General features: G+C 42.0%; 1 protein-coding gene across 1 annotated transcript in view; it reads right to left on the bottom strand.

The window, feature by feature from the left end:
* LOC126158651 (guanylate cyclase 32E-like) overlaps nt 1–26,712 on the bottom strand; it is a 660,283-nt gene that overhangs the window by 233,933 nt on the left and 399,638 nt on the right. Inside the window, exon 13 of the mRNA XM_049916459.1 lies at nt 14,722–14,898. Coding sequence (XP_049772416.1) covers nt 14,722–14,898 — 177 coding nt within the window. The remainder of the gene's footprint in view (nt 1–14,721; nt 14,899–26,712) is intronic.

Raw genomic sequence — 26,712 nt, 5'->3', positions numbered from 1 at the left:
CCAGTGTGCTAACCACTGCGCCACCTCGCTCGGTTCCAATCATGTAGAAAAATTACAAGTAACAGTCCATAATATTTACTATCACTGATCACACAGTTCATCAGCAGAAATTAAACATTTCTAAGTGTCACACATCATGTTGAAAAGTGCAGGTAACAGTTCATAATATTCACCATCACTACTCAGACAGTTCAAGCATGAACAATAGTTTGAATACACATACAAATGCTTTTACACTAAACATACAAATCATAACAAACACACAAATGATATCAGATAATTGTCATATTGCTATTACAAATACTCAAATATCAGTAAACCTATAATATTTATGAGTGTCAGTGCAAGCCACTACAAACAAATAAAATAATATTTAGGAGACAGGTGGGTAGGATTAGGAAAGGAAAACACACAAAACACACTCACTCATCTTTCATCCACATTAAGTACTACTGTGTAATTGAATAGTGTTAACTGTGTACATGCACTTCTGTCAAAATTTCATGTTCATCATGTGTATCAAGTAATAGTGACAGCAATGTATAACAGTCAATAATAGTTAAGTCAACGTCATAGTCATCATGTCAAGACCAATGTTTGCCAAGCCAGATCAAAATGTACGGTTGCTGAACAACTGTCAGTGTGCCAAGATATGCAATGCTTCCTCTCTCCAAAAAAAAAGTACATACTGCTTGGTGATTTAACAAAGTGTGTGCAGACAATCCTCCTTCCATTTTAGTGTTCTAGTCTGCTATCTTCATCCTCCTTGTTCCATATAGACCAACAAAAAAAATATGCACCTCACTTATTTTACCTCTTATACACCAAAACTCCAATCAACTTCATATAATCTTCAATACGTCGATACATATAAACCTTATTGCCAGTATCATTTCACTTCCATAACAACTCTTTCCTCTAGTCAGTCTCCTCGAATAAGTACAGATAAAATCCTAATGCAAACCTCATCATCCCATACAATCCGAAGACACACTGTCAACACACAACCTCTGTGTAATCCATCTGACCAAAATCTTCTACTCATTATGAATTATAAACAAAGAATGCATACATGACCTCTAACAGACTTAGTTCAAATAACTCTCAGTAATTAAGTACGATTACGGAGTGTGAATGATCCTAATTTTTTACAGTGTGGACACCACTTCAAGAATTATGGCAAACAGAAGCAAACATGTGGAGTATTTCTTGTGTCAAGTGTCACTTTCTATTTCAATTGCTCATGAAAAATGCAGTGTAATAACTGTGTTGGTATGTCATGTCGTTAGCTTCCTTTCTATTAGCACAAATTTATACAGATTCCATAAAACCTCAGCTCATGTGACTTCTATGAAGTTTCTTGTACTAATGTCGTTCGTCGAATTATAGCAGTTCATTTTCTCATCTTAAAAATATAAGGCACTGAGCATAAGCAAAACAAGCAATAGCGAGTAAATATACCAGTAGCGAACAGAATGTCAACAAGTGGATGCAGCACAATTCTTAGAACGAGGCTCTGCCAAGCGAACAATCTGTAACTAATACCATAGTGTAACCTAAACTCTATGTTCATTCACAGTATATCAGCATTTCTATATACCAAATTAAAGAGTAGTTGTGACGATTTTTTTTTTTTTTTTCTTTATTGTTATTTTCAAACCCGTACAAACAGGCAGGCTGTCAGCAGCATGGTACGCCGCTCTTCAGCCGTAGAGGAGATAAAGAAAGAACAGAAAGAATACACAAATGTGACATAACGGTGGGTAATAAAACAGGAGACACATAAAGACAAACATGGAGCCGTTCACACTCGACGATAATTCACTACAAACTGTTGTCACGACGCACTAACACTGAAGATGGCGATGGCACAGGTGAACGATGGAGTATGACGGGAACACTGAACACTAAACATGACGGCACTCACGAGACACTGATGGCGATGATCTCCGGCGCGCGAATGTCCACTCAGCGTGTACGAGTCCGGGGACCTGCCAAGAGAGGAGGTGGAGGAGGAGGAAGGGGATATGGGAGAGGGGAGAGCAGAGATGCCATGGGCAAAGGAGAGCGGGGGAGTGAGGAAGGGGGAGGGGAAGCCCGGAGGAGAGGGTAGGAGGGAGGGGGGAAAGGAAAGAGAAGGGAAGGGAAAGGGGGGGAGGGAGGGTGCCTAAAGGAAAGGACACAGGAGGTGGGGGGGAGGATCAAAGTTGATAGGAGGGGTAGATGCAGGGGAGGAGGACATCATCAGGGAGGGGGAGCTGGCGGAAGCCACCTTGGGAGAGGGTAAGGAGGGTGGAGAGATGGAGACCGGGTGGGACGTGGGAATACAGGCGCGGCAGCGGGCGGGGGTGGGAGAGGATCGGGGACACGAGCGGGTGAGGAGGATCAAGTTTACGGGAGGTGTACAGGATCCGTATCCTTTCAAGGAAAAGGAGGAGGTGGGGGAAGGGGATGAGATCATACAGGATCCGCGTGGGGGAGGGGAGACGGATGCGATAGGCAAGGCGGAGAGCATGGCGTTCCAGGATTTGGAGGGATTTATAGAAGGTAGGGGGGGGGGGGGGGGCGGAGATCCAGGCTGGATGGGCGTAACAAAGGATAGGGCGGATGAGGGATTTATAGGTGTGGAGGATTGTGGAGGGGTCCAGACCCCATGTGCGGCCGGAAAGGAGCTTGAGGAGACGGAGTCGGGAACGTGCCTTGGCTTGGATCGTCTGGAGATGGAGAGTCCAGGAGAGGCGACGGTCGAGGGTGATGCCAAGGTACTTAAGGGTGGGAGTGAGGGCGATAGGACGGCCATAGACGGTGAGATAGAAATCAAGGAGGCGGAAGGAAGGGGTGGTTTGGCCTACAATGATCGCCTGCGTTTTGGAGGGATTGACCTTGAGCATCCACTGGTTGCACCAAGCGGTGAACCGGTCAAGATGGGATTGGAGAAGGTGTTGGGAGCGTTGCAGGGTGGGGGCAAGGGTGAGGAAGGCGGTGTCATCGGCAAACTGGAGGAGGTGGACGGGGGGCGACGGCGGCGGCATGTCCGCCGTGTACAAAAGGTACAGAAGGGGGGAGAGGACGGAGCCTTGGGGCACACCGGCGGAGGGGAAAAAGGTGTAGGAATCTGTGTTATGGATGGTGACATAGAAAGGACGGCGGGAGAGAAAGGAACCGATCAGATAGACGTAGTTAATGGGAAGGGCAAAGGTTTGGAGCTTGAAGAGGAGACCGGAATGCCAGACGCGGTCATAAGCGCGTTCGAGGTCAAGGGAGAGGAAGATTGCGGAGCGACGGGAATTAAGCTGTTCGGAAAGGAGATGAGTGAGGTGAAGGAGAAGATCGTCGGTAGAGAAGGACGGCCGAAAGCCACACTGGGTGACGGGAAGGAGGCGGTGCTGGCGGAGATGCTGGTGGATGCGGCGGGTGAGGATAGATTCCAGGACCTTGCTGAAGACCGAGGTAAGGCTGATGGGACGGTAGGAGGAGACGGCAGACGGCGGTTTGCCAGGTTTAAGGAACATGAGGATACGGGAGGTTTTCCACAGGTCGGGGTAGTAACCGGTGGACAGGACTACATTGTAGAGCCTGGCCAGGGTGGAGAGGAAAGAGACAGGAGCTTCACAAAGGTGACGGTAGGTGGCACGATTGTGACCAGGAGCGGTGTTGCGTTTTGTGGGGAGTGTAGCAATGAGATCCTGTGTAGTGATAGGGGCATTGAGTTCCGTGTGTGTAATGTTGTCCAAGTACTGGAAACCAGGAGCGAGGGGAGGGACAGAGGTGTCAGTTCGATCGCGGATATCCGGGAAGAGGGAGTAATCGAACTGGGGGTCATCGGGGATGGAAAAAACATCGGAGAGGTAGGAGGCAAAGTGGTTGGCCTTACTAAGGGCGTCAGGGAAGGGGTGATCATCGTGGAGAAGAGGATAGTAGGGGGAGGGTTTAGTTCCGGTAAGGCGACGGAAGGCCGACCAGAACCTGGACGAGTTGATTGGTAGGGTAGCATTTAAATGGGTGCATGTCTGTCGCCAGTCCCGGCGTTTCTTAGCCGCGAGCAAATTACGAACGTGTCGCTGGAGTTGCCGGTGGCGTCGTAGTGTGTCCGGGTCACGCGTGCGGAGGAAGGCACGGTAGAGACGGCGGGATTCACGGAGGAGGAGAATGGCCTGTGGGGGTAAGGTAGGACGGTGGGGGTGGATGGCGACAGTAGGGACGTGGGCCTCCACGGCCTCAGACAAGGTCTGCTGGAGAAAGGAGGCGGCATGGGTGACATCGTCAGGGTGGTGGTAGGTGAGAGGGTGGCTATCGACCTGGGTGGAAAGGGTATCTCGGAAGGCATTCCAGTCGGCTCGGGAATAGTCGTGGACATACTTAGGGGGAGGATCAGTACGAGGGGCGGGGCGAGGGCGATGGCCGTCTGAAATGGTGAGGAGGACAGGGAGATGGTCGCTACCAATAGGCTCTAGGACATCCACCGTTATGCGGCCAAGGAGGTTGGGGAGGATAGGATAACATCAGGAGTGGAGTTGGATTCGGGACGGGTGTGCTGGGGGATGGGAATGAGGTCGCCTTGAAGGGAGGAGAGGAACCGATGCCACCGCCGTAACTGGGCGGCGGAACGACTATGGATGTTGAGGTCGGCGGCGATCACGTAGGAGGAGAAGGTACAGTCAATGTGGGAGAGGAAGTCGAAGGGAAGAGGGGCGTTAGGGCAGACATAGACGGTGGCGCAGGTAACGGTAAGGCCAGGGAAGAAGAGACTAAGGATCAGGTGTTCGGTGGGGTCAGGAAGGAGAGGTTGGAGCCGAACGGGGATCTGGCGGTGGTGCCCAATGGCAACTCCGCCACGCGCAATCGGGAGGGGATTATCGGAGCGGTGGAGGATGTAGGGCGAAGTGTGGACGGTGTGGTGGGGTTGGAGGAAGGTTTCATTAAGGAGGAAGGCGTCCACGCGGTGGGTGGCAAGGGTATGGAGAAAGAGGTTCTTGTTTGCAGGAAGGGAGCAGATGTTGTTGAAAAGGATACGTTGCTGTCGCGCCATGACAGGGATTTAAACGAGGGTGTCAAGACGGGAGAAGGTGAAATGGGCCTGGTTGTTAGAGTAGGTGGCGTACATTTTGAGGTGGAAAACGGATCGGGCGGCGAGGGAGATCTGTTGGAGGGTGTGTGGGCGCTGAAAAGGATGTACATTCTGCAGGACAATGGTGAGGAATCGGATGATGTCCTCAGCGGTAGGGGGTGGGCAAAGGGTAATGCCAGGAGGGGTGGGGGCGTCCAGAGGGCGGACGGGAACGGTGAGTTCAGGAGTGGTAGGAGGGGGTCGGGCCTTACACTTCTGGGAGTAGGTGGGATGAGGGAGGTTACAGGTATTACAGGAGGGGGGGGGGACTGGAGATTGGGGCACTGCCGTAAAAAGTGGGCTTGCCTACAGTGCGGGCAGGTGGGGGCCTCGCGGCACTCTGATGTTGGGTGCGCATTATATCGCAAGCACCTTTGGCAGCGGAGGGATTGAGGAGGGGAACGGGAGGGGTCAACTTTATAATGCTGGTTAAAAAGGAGGGCACCCTCCTTCAGGAGACGGTCTATGGAGGGGGCGTGCTCAGAGAAAACGCGCATAAGGCGAGTGGGGCCGGCAGCGTTATGGATCCGGCGAACCACACGCACCTCCAGATGGGGATGGGCTTGAAGCTCCGCCAACACCTCCTCCTCCGTGATCACTGGACTGAGCCGAGTGATCACGGCGGTGAGGGTCGGCGGGCGACGCGATGGTTGGGGTTGGCGGGAGGGAGGTGGCGATGGAGTAGTTGTGACGACAAACAGAGATGTATATATATGCAATCCATATGCATAGCAGCAAACATATATCTTACGTACTAAACAGGTCATTGGCATCATATCATCATAAACAAATAAATGTTCATATGCAATCTTAATAAGTAAATATGAAGGCGCAAGCAGATAAATCACAAAGTATAACTTACATACCTAACCACATCAGCACAATTAATCGGGTGACACTTATAATTTAAATAAATAAGCACAGCAGGCACATAATAAAAAAAAATATGACATCAGTGAAAAAGCAGTGCAGCCAAGCGATGCATAATATACACAAGTTACAACTCAGTTCATTAATAATCATTGTCAAAATCAGTTAACGTACGCAAGCACGTCCCTTCACAAGTAAATTCCTAGAACATGAAATTTAGCACAAAGTATGAATCACGTAATCGTGAGCAGCAAATTACGTCTAAAGTACGTACCTAAGTGGAAATATGTTACCTGAAAATGAACTCAATTAACAGTTACCTTTTTTTTTTTTTTAGTTTATTAGTTTCTTCTTGGAAATTACATTCTTCCTGAAAATTTCTCGATAGCAAGTCGTCTTAACGTCGGACACGCACAGAATTTACCTGAAGTTCTTAAATATTTTATAGAACCGTATCCTGAAAAATACTGAATGTTAATAACAGAATTCATCACGTCACTATAGCTTTATACTGAATTTAGTCGGAGAAATTAGACTGTGTATTTATTTACGGCTGTCAGTGCATTCGCACTGAGCGCTCGATCAGCTGTAGGCGCGTGACGTAGGAAGTGATTGTTTGCGGTCAACGACTGCCCTGTGCGGCGCGCAGACTTGACTGTTGCTTTGAATATATGCCGCCGCCAAAACACAGTGCGGTATCCTTGTACTCTCCGCATGTTTACATGTAGCTGTTAGTTTCTCACAAGTATGTCATTCTACAAAAATTTTTCAAAAGTATATCATTCCACAAAAATTTTAACGTTAGATATATGATGTATTCCCTTAGAGCGTCGTGATTTAAGAGTTTCTACTTCTACAGTGTTATCATGAATAATTTTGCGAATTCTATATGGGCCATTATAAAGCAGAAAAAATTTGCGACACAGGCCTTTTCCTTTGTGAGACAAACGATGAGACTTAATTAACACCTTCTGACCAACTGACAAGATTTTTGAACGACCAGGACGCTTAGCTGATTTCTCTCTTCTAGCAGCCGCAGATGCAATATTTTGTAGAGCCAGATTCACAACTTCAGAATGCCGCAGTTTCCGTGAAGGCAGAAAAGGAACGATTACAGAAATGTGATTTGTCGGTGCTTTGTTTTTTAATATCAGTAAAGGCGGTAAAGAAGTTGAATCATTAGGGAGTTCATTCAGAATGTTTTGAAAAATATGAAGATACTGATCCCACGTTCTGTGATTCTGATGACAATAAAGATGACACAATTTATTGATTTCCTTCATCCATCTCTCTGAAGCGTTAGATTGAGGGTGAAAAAGTGAAATGAAAATTGGTTTAATTTTACGACGCCGTAGAGTACGAAGCCAAATTTTAGAACGAAACTGTGATCCATTATCTGATATAACCTTATCAACATGACCCACTTCTTTAAGAAAATGGTTAATGAAAGCATCAGATACTGAACGAGCTGTTGCTTTGCGTAACACATATTTTGATGTCAACTCCACTGCTACGAAAATGTACGCAAAACCATTAGTAGAACGAACCACTGGACCGAACAAATCAACTGCAGCCATGTCCTTTAATTTTGCTGGAATGATAGGAAACAACGGTGCTCTATGAGAAATTGTTGGCGGCTTAGCCTTTTGACATAATTTGCATTTGGCAAGAACAGATCGAATACGTTTTTCCATATTACTGAAGTAGCAATTTTCTCGCAATTTATGAAAGCATTTTCTGGGACCAAAGTGTGCATAACTGAAATGCGTATACCAAATCAGCTTATTAACCCACTCATCAGGAATACAAACTAACCAAACAGAGTTGTCGACCGATTTTCGTTTAAAAAGAATGTCGTTGCGAACTAAATAATGCTGTCAAATCGCTACGCTTTCCTTTCTCCTCCACTTCTCCTTAATGTCCTTCCAGATTGGATCCTTATTTTGCTCCTTAGCGATGTCCTGGAGCGAAGACGAAATAAAGTTCTCAAACGCAACACCTTGAATATACATCAAACAATAATTGTTTTCTATGCAGTCCTCTTCAGCACTTTGTTTCAAACCCACAGGTGCACGTGATAAAGCATCAGCAACAATATTTGAAGAACCCTGTATGTAAACAATACTAAAGTCAAATTCCTGTAGGTACAATGCCCATCGTGACAATCTGCCATGAGTTAATTTTGTCGACATAAGAAATTCCAGAGCTCGATGATCAGTGTAAACCTTAGTATGTCTGTCAAACAAAAATGTGCGAAATTTTGTAAAAGCCCAAACAACCGCCAAAGCTTCAAGTTCCGTTATCGAATAATTCTTTTCTGATTTAGAAAGAACACGACTTCAAATGCAATAGTTATCTGGACTACAACGCCGTTTTCTTCTATCTCTTGAAATAAATGTGCACCTAGCCCTTTGTATGATGAGTCCGTTGCCAAACAAAAATCTTTAGATAAATCCGGATGTGAAAGAAGTGGAGCAGCAACTAAAGCATCACGAAGTTGTTCAAATTCTGACTGAGCTTCCTCATCCCAACACCAATTAGATTTATTTCCAGATAGTTCACCTAAACGAGGTGTGGCCAAATCGTCCAATCTAACAAAGCGTCTAAGAAAATTACAGACACCAAGGAAACTACGAACATCACGTTTTGTGGTAGGAACAGCATAATTACGAATAGCGTCAAGTTTTTCTGGATCAGGAAGAATACCTTCTGTAGAAATAATGTGACCGAGAAATTTCACCTGTGAACGACCAAATTCAGATTTCTCCAAGTTCACAGTAATGCCAACTCTTGCAAAGATACGTAACAATGAATCCAAAATTTTGTTGTGCTAACTCCAAGAATGTTTAGCAATAAGAATATCGTCAACATATGAAGTAATATTGTCACGAAGATAAACAGGTAAAATTTCATTTAAGCTACGAATGAATGCTGCAGAAAATATAGTAAGTCCAAACGGTAAATTCCAAAGTCACTTTTGGGTAAAACAGTCATATCCAGTTATTGTTTACTACTGTCTAGATAGATTGATAGTCGAAGAGTTGTTTTGACAGATGCAAAGAATAGTGAAAGAGTAGGCAGCGGTACAGAAAACTAAAAGAGAAATAGCACCACTACAGCTTGGGGCCCTATGCTCGCTACGGCACATATTCACTTAAGAGTAGTGAATCCCCTGAGGACTTTAATAGCTGCACATTAATTTCAGTTTGTGACTTAGTGGCAAATTTGGCGGATGTGCGTACATAAATTGATCTAACCATGAACATGGATGTATGTCATTCTTAGAATTGCGGAAGATCTTAAATTTCCAAACAGTCAAAAAGTGTTTATAGTCAAAGTTTTCGCCTCGTGGCGACAAAGACCTACCGCGTCTGTCCCAGTCCCAATGTCGATTATTGTCAAGTTCGCACGCCTGGCGGTGTCTTGTTGCATCCCGTAAATGAAACAAATTTTTTCTTCAAAGCCCTCTGCTATCCGTGATTCTAAATTTCTTCTGCTGTCTTTTCCTACGATTTCGCCTTCAATTTGTTTGACTTGCTTTTCTAATGCCTCAGATTCCTTTTTAACGCGTTCATTAAATTTTCCGTAATTTTCAACATGCTTATTTATGTTCTGATACTCTTCCGTTTCTGAAAATGGCAATGGAGCTGTGTCATCTGAAACTCTGTCCTCATTTAAACTAAGATTTGTCAATTTATCTGAAATCTCCTCAACTCTTTCCGATAAGTCACCTATTTGTTCTTTCTGTTTATTTACGTCTTCTGTAAGTGTCGCGACTCGGGTTTCGGTATTGTCACATTTAGTAGTTAACTGTTCACACTGTTGCGTTATGTTATTTATTCTGTCATTTGGTACGGATTCCTCGATTCCTTCAATTATTTCTTCCTTATCGTGTGCACGTTGTAAATTTAATTCTGAAAATTTTTGTGCTGTCACGCGATCTTTTTCTTCCTGTTCCCTGTCCTGTTCCTCTTGTCTAATTCCTGTTGAAATTAAACTATTATTGTGAGCATTCAAAATCGGTTGTACTTCTTCTCTAATTTCTTTCTTTGATTCATCATTCAAGTTTTTGAAACATGTCCTTATTCGAGAGCCTAACTGTGTTTCCATTGTTCCCATATCAGTTTCTAATTCAGATCGTAACTGTGATCCCACTGCTTTCATCTCGGTTTTAATTGTTCCTATGTCTGTTTTAAATTCAGATCCTAGCCGAGTTTCCATTGTTCCTATTTTTGAGCATAACCGTGTTGTCATTGCTTCTATCCGTGATCCCAAATTTAATATTGCACTCATTAACTGCTCCATTTCTTCTGTCGTTAACCACGCAACCTGAGAATTTTTTGATTGTGAAAAATTTTGAACTGTTTCCGGACTATTTTCCCTACTTATTGTTTTCCACTACATTATTTATGACACTGTTTTCCTGTTGGCGAGTTCGCCATGTTAACAATTTCGTTATTCTGATTATTCATCATTTTTGCCTGTTTCATTGATCGCGTAATCATTTACAAAACATACAAAACTCGTCACTGTACAAAAATTACACACAATGCCTCCTTATGTCCAACAATACCATTCACTCGAAATGTTTCCCTCAAACACGATTGACGAACAATTGAAATAATTGCACAAAAGCGTCAAACGCGTATACAAGACAACAAATCAAATTCTAAAAAAAAGAAAATACCATTAGAAGAATGACAATTACCAAATCTACACATGCAAAATAGACTACAATTACTAAACTACAAATTACTACAACAATGCTACGGTCTACTATTTTTACAATCAGAAGATTCCAAGGGACGATCCGAAGCAGCGGTCGCCACGTGCATGGGGGCTTTATTAAATATTAATGAAAATATTTTTTAGTAGCTGTAAGTCCGATTACGCAAGTCTCGTAAACGGCTGGCCCTGACTAGTATTAGTACGCAATCTGACTGCATAGAACAACCACAAAGAATGAAATGAAAATTTCAGTTAATACAATTAATTAATTAAGTCCCCAGCAACTATAAAACCTACAAAACCAACAAAGCACAAGTGTAGCTGTTCTGTATGTGGTAGCATGACTCAACGCACATCTGGCACGGTTCTTCTTCAACAAGACAAGGATTTTTAAATACCAATTATACTGATGTGATAAAAGAAAATTAGAAATACTATAATTGTGCAAGAAAACCAAAATTACACTCTAATACAAGAACACAAGCCAGATGCTTTGTTGACTGAACCTGTAATGATGCATTATTTAGGTCACTGAAATAATAAAAGAAAATACCTCCATATATATTGACGAAATGCACTCTGACCATTACAATATCTCCATTAGAACAACATCTGCTATCTCTCCCATCAAACCACTACATAATACATGGAACAACACTCTCCACTACCACATCTCACTCTGACTTCACGACAAGCAGTGTCCACCACAACTTCTCGGTAAGAACTGCGTGCCGCTACATCTCAATAAGCACTGCCAGTGGAGGCGGCGGAACCATACTCTCTGGCGCAATCTTTGGCGCTGTGGCTCAGTGTAGCCACCTTTCAAAGGTCATTGGGAGACCGAAAAACTCGTTAAGATGTTCTTGCTTTCGCAGAGAAGCAGTAAACAAGACCATAAATGCAAGCAAGAGCCAGTGGTTTAGCTAATTCTCCAGGAGGTCCAAGACAACATCAGAGTTTAATTTACAGGGAGAGATACTTTCCAAGTCACCTACTTTTAAGTATTTTTGGGTTGACACTTGACAGCAAAGTCTACTACAGTCTCCATGTGAGAGGTGCAGTCTGCAGTGCTTGCAGGGTTATCTTCGAAATAATGGGGATTTTGAAGCAAGAGGCATAATTTTCTTCAGTGAGGCTCACCCTGGAATCCTGCAGTTCTAGGTGGGACTCTACCAATTACACCTTGTATGAAGAAGATTAATCAGTTTGATCCAGAGAAATTTTGAACACTGTTACAGTGCTATTTCTGTAAAACAGGACTCAAAAGCTTTTCCAGATTAATTGGCTGATATTAAAATTACGCAGAATGTGGAAGAATGGAGAACATACACTACTGGAAATTGAAATAAGAACACCGTGAATTCATTGTCCCAGGAAGGGGAAACTTTATTGACACATTCCTGGGGTCAGATACATCACATGATCACACTGACAGAACCACAGGCACTTAGACACAGGCAACAGAGCATGCACAATGTCGGCACTAGTACAGTGTATATCCACCTTTCGCAGCAATGCAGGCTGCTATTCTCCCATGGAGACGATCGTAGAGATGCTGGATGTAGTCCTGTGGAACGGCTTGCCATGCCATTTCCACCTGGTGCCTCAGTTGGACCAGCGTTCGTGCTGGACATGCAGACCGCGTGAGACGACGCTTCATCCAGTCCCAAACATGCTCAATGGGGGACAGATCCGGAGATCTTGCTGGCCAGGGTAGTTGACTTACACCTTCTAGAGCACGTTGGGTGGCACGGGATACATGCGGACGTGCATTGCCCTGTTGGAACAGCAAGTTCCCTTGCCGGTCTAGGAATGGAAAAACGATGGGTTCGATGACGGTTTGGATGTACCGTGCACTATTCAGTGTCCCCTCGACGATCACCAGTGGTGTATGGCCAGTGTAGGAGATCGCTCCCCACACCATGATGCCAGGTGTTGGCCCTGTGTGCCTCGGTCGTATGCAGTCCTGGATGTGGCGCTCACCTGCACGGCACCAAACACGCATACGACCATCATTGGCACCAAGGCAGAAGCGACTCTCATCGCTGAAGACGACACGTCTCCATTCGTCCCTCCATTCACGCCTGTTGCGACACCACTGGAGGCGGGCTGCACGATGTTGGGGCGTGAGCGGAAGACGGCCTAACGGTGTGCGGGACCGTAGCCCAGCTTCATGGAGACGGTTGCGAATGGTCCTCGCCGATACCCCAGGAGCAACAGTGTCCCTAATTTGCTGGGAAGTGGCGGTGCGGTCCCCTACGGCACTGCGTAGGATCCTACGGTCTTGGCGTGCATCCGTGCGTCGCTGCGGTCCGGTCCCAGGTCGACGGGCACGTGCACCTTCCGCCGACCACTGGCGACAACATCGATGTACTGTGGAGACCTCACGCCCCACGTGTTGAGCAATTCGGCGGTACGTCCACCCGGCCTCCCGCATGCCCACTGTACGCCCTCGCTCAAAGTCCGTCAACCGCACATTCGGTTCACGTCCACACTGTCGCGGCATGCTACCAGTGTTAAAGACTGCGATGGAGCTCCGTATGCCACGGCAAACTGGCTGACACTGACGGCGGCGGTGCACAAATGCTGCGCAGCTAGCGCCATTCGACGGCCAACACCGCGGTTCCTGGTGTGTCCGCTGTGCCGTGCGTGTGATCATTGCTTGTACAGCCCTCTCGCAGTGTCCGGAGCAAGTATGGTGGGTCTGTCACACCGGTGTCAATGTGTTCTTTTTTCCATTTCCAGGAGTGTAGATTAGAACAAATACATAAAATAAATGTTTTAAACTGTAATAAGCCAGTGGGCAATTTGTTCCTAATAAGACCAATTAGAGTGGAATGTTTTGGGGAGAGAAGCCTTAAACACTTAGTCTGAGGCACTAATGTTCCAAAAGAAGATTGAGCCATATAAGTTGATGGATAAAAAGAATTTTGTGCATAAGGACTTTTGTGCTTCATAATGCTTACTGCCAAAGAAGCAAGAATGCTTCATTGAAATTTAATGTATTAATATTATGACATTTAGAAATGAGTAAAAATGATAGAACTTTTTGATAAATATAAATCTCATGTGCTGTTTCTGGCTTGGATATCACAAGGAGTAGGTTCAGCTGCCCATTGGAAACTGTGTTCATTCTTCTTGTTTATTGACCCCTATACTTGTGGATATGTGCAAGCAGTGTCGTACTTTTATTTTTAGAGCGAAGGTGAGTTCCATGGATTGATGAATGCCGGCCGAAGTGGCCGTGCGGTTAAAGGCGCTGCAGTCTGGAACCGCAAGACCGCTACGGTCGCAGGTTCGAATCCTGCCTCGGGCATGGATGTTTGTGATGTCCTTAGGTTAGTTAGGTTTAACTAGTTCTAAGTTCTAGGGCACTAATGACCTCAGCAGTTGAGTCCCATAGTGCTCAGAGCCATTTTTGATTGATGAATAGTTATGTTTGCGTTGTATGATGATGATGAGAGAAGGAAGCGGATGAAACCTTGTACCACCACATAATCTACTTCTCTTGAATAGCACGCAAGGGGCCATCTGGTGGATGGATCACCATCAACAGTGTCACTTACTATCACTTCATGAGGCACTGAAAAGAAGTTTGGAATTTAATCTAGGACACTGGGATGAAGACCGGTAATCAGGAACTCTATGCCGCCACCCCTCTACACCTTGCTGACCAAATAATGGAAGTGAAAATTTCATACCTCAACAGGATTCACACCAAATAATATACATGACATTTGTTGATTATCTTCCAGATATATCAATTACTGAAAAATGAGGAAGTATGTCCTCCAATATTAATCATTATTGCTGTAGAAACAAGCGAATTTTCAAGCACACAACAGAACGTGTACATAAAGGTGGTGCATGAAGAATGCATGATAAGTAGTGCTACATGCTACTATCAACCTATTTCCAAATGCCATCTTTTATCTTATTCGGAATAATCATAAAACTGCTACAGTTGCTTTATAAAGTTATTTGGGAATCTACATCAATAAAAAAGAAAACCTCACCTTTACAATATCAGACACAAGAGAAGATACAAACATGTTGTCCAGATGTAAGTCTTCATTTGCTAGAACATCTTCCAAGCTTCCACGGGCACAATATGCTGTTAATACGCACAAGTTTCCATGATCAACAGAGGCACCTATAAATGGTATGATATTGTCATGTCGAACCTCCCGTATCTGAAATGTAATGAACACAAAAGAGCTGTATATGCTGCTTTATAAATAGATTTTATTTCACCATATGATCCATACATAAAGCCTAATGTTAAATTAGGAAGCAAAGTAGAATGCAACAGAATCTGTACTCTGGATGCTACCTGAGCATGGTTTCTTAAACAGTTTTCCACCCCTGTTAATGCAAATATTGGATGAACATTTCACCTCTGCCTCCAATAAAGTGAAAATAAGTAATTCATAAATAAGTGGCATATATAATTTTTCCCACTTCACAAGTTCAGGATAAACAAAATATTATGTACTAATTGCTTTATCTTCTATGTCTGAGAAAAGGGCAGAATGAAAAGCAAAAATGTGCTACAGTTGTACAATCAAATGTTATTTTTGTTTAGATTCAGGAACTAAATTTGTAAACTGACTGCAATTTTTTGTTTATACTGTTTTATGATTTATTTAAGAAACCTACAAAAATATCAGATGTTGATATCTACATACAGAATTACATAACAAATTCTGTCTCTAATATTTTCTTGTTGTTATTTTTTCTGTTTGTTGAAGTATTTCCTAGAATTTCCCGAATAATATGCCTGTTTTCATTGTCATTTTATTTTTATTCTATTATATTAACTTATCCTTTACTTATTTTATGCAATGGTAGTGCACAAATCAAATACAGTACAAAAGAAAGAAGGAAGGAAGATTAGAATTTAAATTCCTATCAATTATGAGGTCATAGAGGTGGAGTACAAGTTCAAATTGAGGAAGGTTGGAGAAGGTAATCTACAAAGTCCTTTTCAGAGCAACAATCCTGGAATTTGCTTTGAGCCATTTAGGAAATACATGGAAAGCCTAAACCTTCTGATCGGACAGCTATTTGGACTGCAATATCTGCAACCTTATAATTATCACATTTAATTTTTCGTTAAATTATAATGGTAAAATTCTTTTGCATCATTTTCATCATCATCATCATCATCATCATCATCATCATCGCCATCACCTTCCTTATAGTATCACTGAGAAGTTCTCATGCCATTTTTTCAATGGTCAGCCAAGCAAATTTACGCCATTTTGGGAGCAATGTAGCACAGATTTTAGGGGTCTCTTTCATCTCATTTGCTGCAGATGTCTTCTCCAGTTGTTCTGATAGTTCTGAATATAATGTGTGAAGGGTTCCGTTTTAACTTCCTTTGACAAATTTTCATTTGTTTTCTGATCTCATTTGGTGTAACCCCTGTTCATCTCAAGAATTTCATTTTGCAGGTTTTTAATCTTTTCATATAGCACAAGTCAAAACTGTACACAAAAATTGTAGCCGAAGTGATCTACAAAATTACCATATAATATCAGAGACATCCATCAGTTGTAAAATCAGTAGTTAAATCTAATGAGGTGCACCAAACACAAGTACCTCCATGATGCCAAGCAGCATGGATATAGAAAACATCAACTTCCATTTTTCCAGCATGGCATCTTGAAAGTCATGATGGATGCAGTATTTCCTGACTTCTGAAAAACATTTAGCTCAGTACCACATCAATTCTCATTTGCAATACTATAATCAATTGTGGTATCAAATTAGATTTATGACTGGATTGAGAAGCTCTTGGTAGGGAGGAAAAAGCATATTACCTTGGACGGAGAGTCATCAACATATGTAGAAGTACCTTCAGGCATGCCCCAGGAAAATATGTTGGGACTCTTGTTGTTCAAGTTGTACATTAATGCCCTGGCAGACAATATTAATAGTAACCTCAGACTTTTGCAGATGATGCAGTTATCTATAATGAAGTACTGTATGAAAAACCTGCTTAAATATGCCTTCCGATCTTGATAAGATTTCAAAGTGATGCAAAAAATGTCAACCTGCTTTAAATTTAAAAATGCAATGGGAAGACATCCTAATATGCGGTACTATAGAAAGTGCCCTCCATCATGCACTTCACATGACTAGCAGAGTATGGATGTTGATGCAGATGTGTCATTTTGGCCTGTAGCACCCACTTCCATAGACACTCTCTCTCTCTCTCTCTCTCTCTCTCTCTCTCTCTCTCTCTCTCTCTCACTCTCTCTCACACACACACACACACACACACAAACACAAACACACACACTCAGATGCACATTCTTTCATGTAGAGTAAAATAATGTAAACTGCAACAGTTTTGACACTTGAGGTGTAATTTTCACTGATAAGTTTCCTATATCAAGTTCTCTATGGTTGCAGATGACAAGCTATAAAAGAATAAAAGAATAACAGCTACATGACATAGTACAGAATGTTACAAAAACCACAGTACGTGTTAAAAAATCTGTTGCAAATTTGTGGTTATTTTGCTTAAAAACTGAAATTCTGTGTGTACAGATAGTAAAAAGTGACTTTTCTGTTTTTGATAGAAAGAAGACAAGAACCCACCGAAGTTGCTGTGGCATCAACAAAAAATATCTGTGTAAAATAGAAAAAAAAAATGTGTTTGCTCAAGGCAAGAATTATCCAAAAACAATTTCATACTTTCATTCGTTGACTATTCAGCAATAAAGTATAATAAACACTACACTGCATAACAACCATTTTTATTTAGATTATACTCTATCAAGAGTTTGATTATCTCCTCCTTTTTTTCCATCCATCATTTCTTCGTACTGTACTATTCAGACAAATAAAAGCAACTCTTTGTGTACCTTTTCTTTTGAATCTGCACAGAGCATGAAAATACTGTGAAACGATTAATGTTGGCACAGTGCAACTATACTCAACGACTGGTGGTCAGAAGGAAATCCAGGAAGCTGAACACCGTAACAGGTAACAGAATTTGACATGTGGATCAATCGAAAGGGGAGCAGAGCTTCAGAACACCATACAGTATGTCAGAGACAGCCTCTGAGTCCAGGGACAACATTGAGGCCTCCAATGGCCAGTCTAAAACTTGCAGACTGTCACAAACTGATGCCAAATGTCCTACTCTTCAGCATACCCCACATGTGGCATCTACAGAGGGGCACTCACGTCTAATACGTACCACATGACAATCACGACAGTTGCCTGTTGAGTGGACACAGATGAGGAAGGATGGTGATGGCAAGAACTTGAAAAACATTGTGAGTGGGGACTATGACCTTATGACTTAATTGTACCCACTGGGCTCACTGCAGATCAAGACTGGAAGCACTCTCACATCACTACACCACTCAAACAGTGGTTCAACTGAAGGTACCATCATCAGGTCAACTATACAGGGCACCAGCGGCTGTTTATCACACACTTCACCACCTGCAAACTGTTGGAAAGCATGTCTCTTGTCACCATCATAAGTTCCCGGAATTCAGCAGTCTGGATAACTTTGATTAACAAAGGGGTGGACAAGGCCGCCACTCTGGTCTGGACCTTAGAGTGAAGTGCTAACCAAACAATCAGATCCCTAATTAGAAAGTTCACATATGGGATAGTGCACTGAGGACACTCATACCGACACTTGTGTGCGACGCCTTGTAGGTTGGTAAGACAAGCCACATATGACCCCCCCCCCCCTCCCCCCCACCCAGGCTGCTCAAGGTGCTGGTTAACTGCAACCATGCCACCATCACATCAGTTGGATGAGCCAAATATTGCATCAGCAACTGACAGTGTTCCTCAGAAAGCAAATTTCTCAAGCTTGGTGGAGGTTTTCAACTTTTGCATGATTTTGTACAGCCCTACACCGCTGCACAATAAGAAGGTGGCCTTACAGACATATCATTAGAAAAGTACAGGTAATTCTCCTAAATGTCTGCAGACTCAGGCAATGAGTATGGCACAATTCAACATTCTGTTTGAGCAGTTCCTGCATCTGCTCCTGCTGCTGCTTTGTTGCTGCTCCTGGAAGCACAACTGTTGATGCCAGTATTTCAAAAATTCCGGGTCCATGGTGGGGGAAAAAAAAGTTTCATATGCATAAGAAGATTCTACACCATCAACTTTGTATCTGTACAGTGAGTGATAATGGTGCAGAACCATCACTGTTGGCACAATGCAACTATAGTAGCCAACAGTGGGTCAACAACAAAGCTGGGCAGCTGAACCACTGAAGATCAAATAAAGCTTTACATGTGAATAAATCTACAAGGGAGAACAGAGCCCAAACACTTTGTAGAAATGAGCACATTGATAAACACAAATGTGCCCAGCATGAATATCTGAACACTAGCATGTTAAATCAGAGTAAGATGTAAGGAGAGGCCAGGTCCAAGGTAGCTGACATCAGCACAAGAACTAGAGGGATGCTGGCCTGTCACCACCAACAGGTAAACAACTGGGTCAATGGTTCTGCACCCATAGAATGCTTCACGAATGCTGCCTGAGACAGCTGGCTGCACTAGGCAGGGAGAAGTTGTGTCTAAGATTTGGAATGTTATTTATAATACAATTCCTTTTTAGCACTTATTCATTCCTGTGCTATCATCAATAACGTTCACGTCATTATTTGCTCACAGAAGCTCTACATCTTTCAACATAATATTTTTGTAGTTACTTGATCACACCATTGCATTGGTGAGTATGCAAATACACTGATGGGATTGTGGGGGTTGGGGAGGGGGGGGGGGGGGGAGGGGCTCAACACGAAGAAGGAGTTGTAGTACATAAACAAAGGTTGGTAGGCATGTTTCCACATCTGAAAGATGATGTATATTCAAATTTCACACCAGTCACATAAGAGTGGCACTATAGTGCCACTATGAGGATGTAAATCAGGTTTGCTTTAAATACATGCTGTAATGGCCATGGATGTTAGTTATCTTTGAGATTGGACATGGTGAGCTGATGTCAGTCAAGACATCTTTAGAGTGACAAAGACGCCATTGTCATTGTCTCACTGAGTTTCAATGAAGTCGTAAAATAGGGCTAGAAGAAGATGGGTGTTCCATCTGTGATATTGCAGAAACACTTGGCAGGAGTGTAGCCACATTACATGACTGCTCGCAGTGGTGGTCATGAGGATGTACAATCTCAAGAAGACATGGCTCTGAACAGCCATGTGGCACTTCCAAGAGGGAAGTCCATCATGTTTGACATATTGCTCTGGTGCATTGCATTGCATCTGCATCTGCAATTTGAGCAACAGTTTGCACCACAGTGACACAACAATCTGTTGCAAACTGGTTACTTCAAGGACAGCTCTGAGCTAGACAACCTGTAGTGTGCATTCCACTGACCCCAAACCACCACCATTAGCAATTTCAATGGTGTTAAGCGAGAGCTCATTGGAGGGAAGGGTGGATAACTGTTGTGATTTCTGATGAAGGCTGGTTCTGCCTCAGTGCTGGTGATGGACATGTGCTGGTTAGAAAGATACCAGTTTAGGGGTTACAACCACCCTGTCTGTGTGCTAGACATCCTGGAGCTACACCTGGAGTTATGGTCTGAGGTGTGACTTAGTACGAGAGCAGGAGCAATCTCGTGGTTATCTGACATGCTGAACACTTTAGATCAAAGCAGACAGATAGATGCAGTATTTCTTGATTTCTGAGAAGCATTTGATTCAGTACCACATGTATGCTTATTGTGAAAAGTATGATCATGTAGGGTATTGTGTGAAATTTGTTACTGGATTTAGGACTTTTTGGCAGGGAGGAGGCAGCATGTTATCTTGAATGGAGCATCATCATCAGATCTACATCTTAGCTTCAGGTGTGCCCCAGGGAAGTGTGTTAGAACCCTTGCTATTCATGTTGTATATTAATGACCTTGCAGACAATATTAATAGTAACATCAGACTTTTTACAGATGAAGCAGTTATCTACAATGAAGTACTGTCTGAAAAAAGCTGCATAAATATTCAGATAGATCTTTATAAGGTCACAAGAGTGGTGCAAAGATTGGCAACTTGCTTTACATGTTCAGAAATGTAAAATTATGCAATTCACAAAGTGAAAAAAACATAGTATGCTCTGACTATAATATCAACAAGTTACTAATGGAATCAGCCAACTAATACAAGTACATGGGTGTAACACTCTGTAGTGATATGAAATTGAATGACCACATTGGCTCAGTCATAGAATTCAGTTTATTGGTAGAATACAGGGAAGTGCAATCAATTTACAAAGGAGACTGCTTACAAATAACTTGGGTGACCAGTTCTAGAACACTGCTCAAGTGTGTGGGACTTCTACCAAATAGGACTAACAGGGGATATTGAATGTATACAGAGAAGGGCAGCATGAATGGTCATAGGTTTGCTAGATCCATATCTCAGAGATATTGGAGATAAGATATAAATTATCCAGAGAGAGTCTATTAACAAAGTTCCGAGAACTGGCTTTAAATGATGACTCTAGGAATATACTACAAGCACCTATGTATTCCTCACATAGGGTTCTTAAGGATAAGATTGGAATAATCACCGCACACACAGAGATGTTCTTTTCGGCACTCCATACGTGAATGTAATGGGAAGAAACCCTAATAACAGGTAGAATGGGACATACTCTCTGTCATGCACTTCACAGTAGTTTGCAGAATACAGAAGTAGAGGTTTATTGGTAGAATACTGGAGAACTGTAACCAGTCTACAAGGGAGACTGCTTATAAGTCACTCGTGCAACACATTCTAGAATACTGCTCAAGTGTGTCAAATAGGACTATCTGGGTATATTGAATGTACACAGAGAAGGGCAGCAAAAATGGTCACAAGTTTGTTTGTTCCAAGAGAGAGTGTTAATGAAACCAAACTGGTAGGCTCTTGAAGACAGATATAAACTATCCTGAGAAAGTCTACTACTAAAATTTCAAGGACTGTCTTCAAATGAAGTCTCTATGAATATAATACAACCCCTATGTATCATTCACATAGGGAATATAAGGACAAGATTAGAAGAGTTATAGCACACACAGAGGCATTCAAACGATCATTCTTCCCATGCTCCCATACATGAATGGAATGGGAAGAAACCATAATAACTGGTACAATGGGATGTACCCTTTTCCATGCATCTTACAGTAATTTGTAGAATATAACTGTGGATGTAGACCTGTTATTAAGTTTGATTATAAATGTTTGAAGACTTGTTCCACATTCTTGTTGAAACTTAGGAATATTAAAGGTTCTTACATCTGAAACAGTTTCATTACCTCTTTATAGGCATCAAAACCTAGAATTATGTATTTTGCAGGTGACAGATTTTTGTTTTTTCTTATTTGGCAACAGTTAACTTGACTGATGTATATTTCTCTAATATCTCAGGCTTCATAAAATGTTCTGCTGCTGTTTGTACTGTAGATACCGAAGCTGTGTGGAGAAATGGAGTTAACCGAACACCTGTCTGGCACTCTGTTTGGAAAATTTCGATATCACAGGATAACAACTTGAAGAAAGCAAGTTTCAAACACAGCAATGGATCATTAATAAACTTAACTCAGCAACACGAAACTGTCACTCTCTGGTTTATTCTTATCTTTCTTCACACCCTCAAGGAATTTCTTCATGTTTGGTGTTTTGTCAATTGCTCTTTGAGTAACTGAGGAATTCTTGATCACACGATACAACAAATATTTTCGGAAACATAGATACCAGGCTTCCAGCAATAATACAATGTACCAATGTGTTTCCTTGCTACCAATACCTGGCAGTTTCAGGTCTGCTGAATGCTCTTTACATTTTTTTTCATAAACAACCAATTCACATTTGGCCTGTCCATAGAAATCTGAAACATCTTACTCTTTGGTACGTCTTTTTTCACATCAGTCAATGAAGAGAAAAGGCCAGTAGCACTTGAGTGACCAAGAAAAGAGGAACTAAGGTATTTCGTTGTTACCTCTTTTTTGTCCTCATTCCAAAATCTTGTATTTACATCCATTTGTGTGTGTCCCAGGACTTTGTTTAGTGATTCATCAAAACCAAGAATGATATAACTGGCTTTCATCAGCCATCCAAGCAACTGTTGATTAAAATAAGGTGCAATTCCAAACATAAGAAAATATCCAGTTGTATCTCATCCAAGTTCTATCTTGTTAGCTGCAGCACTGTCTGTACATATTCTTCAGATTACAACAACATCCTTTTCAGCCTGCCAAAGTAACTTGTGTGTCATTTCAACACACTAGAGAATTTCTTCTGTCATTACATTGTCTTTTAAGACAAATTCAGAGAATTTCTGCTGTCTTTTAATACAGAGCCTTCAAGTTCCAACAAATGATTTGCTGTTGAAGGTAATACATATTCTGAAAAAGATGATACTGAAGTGTTTGGCTCAGAAGCAGTAGGTGAGAGGGTAGTAACTAACTTTTTTGGCTAAAAAACCCTCCAAGTTGACATGATGTTCTCTTACTTAAAGCACAATGTGTGCCCCTTTTTTCCTGTTAATGTGGCCACAGCAGGTTCACAAGGTAGATTTTCAATCCAGTCCTTTACATTTGAGTGACTCTTCCAAATATCTGGATAAAATTCTTGAAATGTGGTGTTTCGTAACATGTTTCCAACTTTGATTCTGGTCTCTGATTCTGTCCACACTGGTGGCAAACATTTTCCACTGTGTATTCACATTGTCTGTAATGTTATTTGTCATATCGTTTTCATATAGTCTGCTATGCTATATCTAATTATGAGGAAACTGTAATGATTAGTGGTGGTGTGCTATTAATACCTGAAGAACATTTTCACAAATTAATGAGAGGTCTTGTCATTGTTGGTGGATGAAAGCATGCTGAAGAAGAACTGGTGGTAAAAACTTGCTGCAGGAGGTGAATACAGAAGACAGCTCTGGTTTTATTAACTTCACTCAGATGTCATTGACTGATTTTGAACTTTGGTCAAATATGGCAGCAACATTTGTTTGAAAAACAATTATGATCAACCAAAGACTTCCTGTTATTCTTTGTTTTTTGGCTGTGGGAGACTTCATTTCAGAATCTTGAATATTTATTTCAAATTTTGAATCATGTTATACGAGGTTCATTCAATAAGTAATGCCCCACATTTTTTAAAAAAAGCCATTAATATACGTAGACAAACATCCTTGTTGGTGCTTCACATTTGATGTTTGTTCTGATGATCAGCCACACCCGGGACATCCTGTCACAGCCACTGCTCCAGACATGCTGAATCATATTGATGCCATTATTTGTGCCAACCGGCACATTACAACTCAACAATTGGCTCTACAGCTGTCAGTCAGCATTGGAAGTGCATCTGCAATGATCAACACTCTCGGATATTCAAAGAGGTGGTCACAATGGGTTCCACAAATGCTCACAGCGGACCACAAGATTCAAAGGAAAGCCATTTCATCTGAATTGTTGGACTGTTTTGAGACCAATGGAGAGGCCTTTCTGCCACGGGGGACGAAAGCTGAGTGCAACACTTTGTGCTGGAAATGAAAAGGCAGCCCATGTAGTGGCATCATCCCCATTGACCACAAAAGAAAAAATTCAAGACAACTCCCTCTGCCGGAAATGTCATGGTGACAGTCTTCTGGGATTGTGATGGCATCATTCTCATGAATGTGATGCCAGGAGAGTCAACCATAAATCCAGAGGCATACGTGAAGACACTGAATAAACTCAAGAACCGTACCTGGTGTGTCCAATCGGACAAGAATCCAGCAGAAATCTTGCTCCAACATGATAATGCACGCCTACACACAAGTCTGAGAACTTGGGAACACATTGCCAAATTGGGTTGGACATCACTGCCTCATCCAACCTACAGTCCAGACCTGGCACCCTTGGATTTCCATAACTTTGAGCCACTTAAAGATTCTCTTTGGGGTACACACTTTGAAGAAGACAAGAATGTCTGTCATGCAATGAAAACATGGCTATACCTACAGGACAAGAGTTTTTACCAGCAGGGACTACATGGTCTTCCACAACGTTGGTGTGTGGCCACAAAATGTGATGGAGACTACGTAGAAAAATAGGACATGGACAATACATGTTGACGTATATTGTCACCAAATTCTGACTCTTAACAATAAATATGTTCTGAGAAAAAAAAAATGTGGGCCATTACTTATTGAACAACCCTCGTATTACAAACAGTACCTGAAGTTCGTGAAGTACTGATGGAAGCCCTGAAGGTTTATCTAATAGTAACTAAATGAAAAACTTTGTTAAATATGCATTTTATTGAATTCTTATTCAGTTTGTATGATTACGCAAAAATCATCAAAAAAATAACTTCAACAGTGTCGTCAGTTTCTGGGTTGTTATGAATGTGACATGGCACTGAACACTACTTTTTGTACCTCTTCGTCCACAGCATCTAGTTTCCTTTAGCCCGTGAACATCATCGCCAAAATGCAGGAGAGGATAGCCAAGCCATATCAGGTTGTGCAACAGTGTCCACACCACTGCCCGATGTTTACTAACTTCCTCTTTTCCTGTTAATATTGGACAACATGCAACCTTATTTTCTTTGCAACATAGTCAATGCTAGCATCAAATGTAGCAGCAATTCTCTGCAGAGCATCCCCCCACTTATTTTTTGGGCAGATCCTGTAATGCTTGCTTCACACATTATGCAAGCAGTTGTCAGCCAGGGACAGGGACAACAACTCAACAGTCAGGAGCCTTGTCTATTTTATTTTATTTTTGGGGAAAAACTCAATACAGAATGTGAAATTACAGCACAAATCAACAAACAGCAGATACAACATGCCACATAAACATGTGCTGGTGCCATGGAGCAGTGACATGTTGTAGCTGACCTGAAACATTGTTTCCTTTGATCTGTATTGTAATTGCTAAAGACAGTCATTTCTGTGTTACGGAACACACACACGCAGAGAGAGAGAGAGAGAGAGAGAGAGAGAGAGAGAGAGAGAGAGAGAGAGAGGGACACGAGATGCCTTGTAAACACATAGTAACTGTTATACTAAAAATGATACTTTTACCTTACCTTTCTTATAAATAAGCCAAATGTGAAAACAAAGTTAATCACTGTTAGGAAAACAATTATTTCACAATACACTTTATACACCTTAAATAATATTGTTTATAGGTCTCCAACACCCCCCATCCATACACTGGTGCCAACACTAGCTAATATTTGTGTTACAACACACATATGAGCCAACTTTCATTTGAATTCATATAGAGTCAATGTAAACATGTACGACACACAGACTGCGGCCAGCTATTTGCAGTTTTGAGTGTGAATAATTATATTTTGTCATTGGATATCAAGAAGAGGAAAATACATAAAAGATGTTGGTTGGCTGTAACACTTCACACATTTTTAAATCAGTAAATCTGCCCTAATAATAAAACTGTAAAACCACCTCGTCTATATGTTTGTCTTTTAATATACTAATTCTCAAAAGTACTGGGCCAATTTCTATAGGGTTTTCACTGGTAACTTCAGCATAGCTTGCGGCGATGTATAGGCTTTATTTAATCAAAATCAGATAATGGAAAAAAGATATCCTTATTTATTATAAACATGTATGTATGTTCCATGTCTCCTCCAAAACTGTTGGATCGATTTCAATCAAACTTGGTATGCATATCACTCACTGTCTGGAAGGAACTGTTGTGGGAGTAAGAACCATCTGCCTATCAATGTGGTAGGGGTGGGAGTAAAAAAGGAGTATAGGCCAAGACACGTGAATACCCATATTTTATTCATCCAGTATTTGCAAATGAAAGTGCTTAGTGACTTGCAACAAGCTTTACACATAATTTCAAACCAATATGTAACTTTTCTCACTGACAACACCCAAAATATGATGAAGAGAAAAAAAGTTTATCACTTACCAGTATTACATTTTCAAATCAGGTGTGATGTTTTAATTTATTACCTCTTTACTACTAACTGTATCTGTGACACAATTTCCAGA

The sequence above is a fragment of the Schistocerca cancellata genome, chromosome 2 (assembly GCF_023864275.1).
Source record: "Schistocerca cancellata isolate TAMUIC-IGC-003103 chromosome 2, iqSchCanc2.1, whole genome shotgun sequence".
Taxonomy (NCBI): domain Eukaryota; kingdom Metazoa; phylum Arthropoda; class Insecta; order Orthoptera; family Acrididae; genus Schistocerca; species Schistocerca cancellata.
The sequence above is the reverse complement of the archived record's forward strand: the minus strand, read 5'-3'. Positions and strand labels throughout refer to the sequence as shown.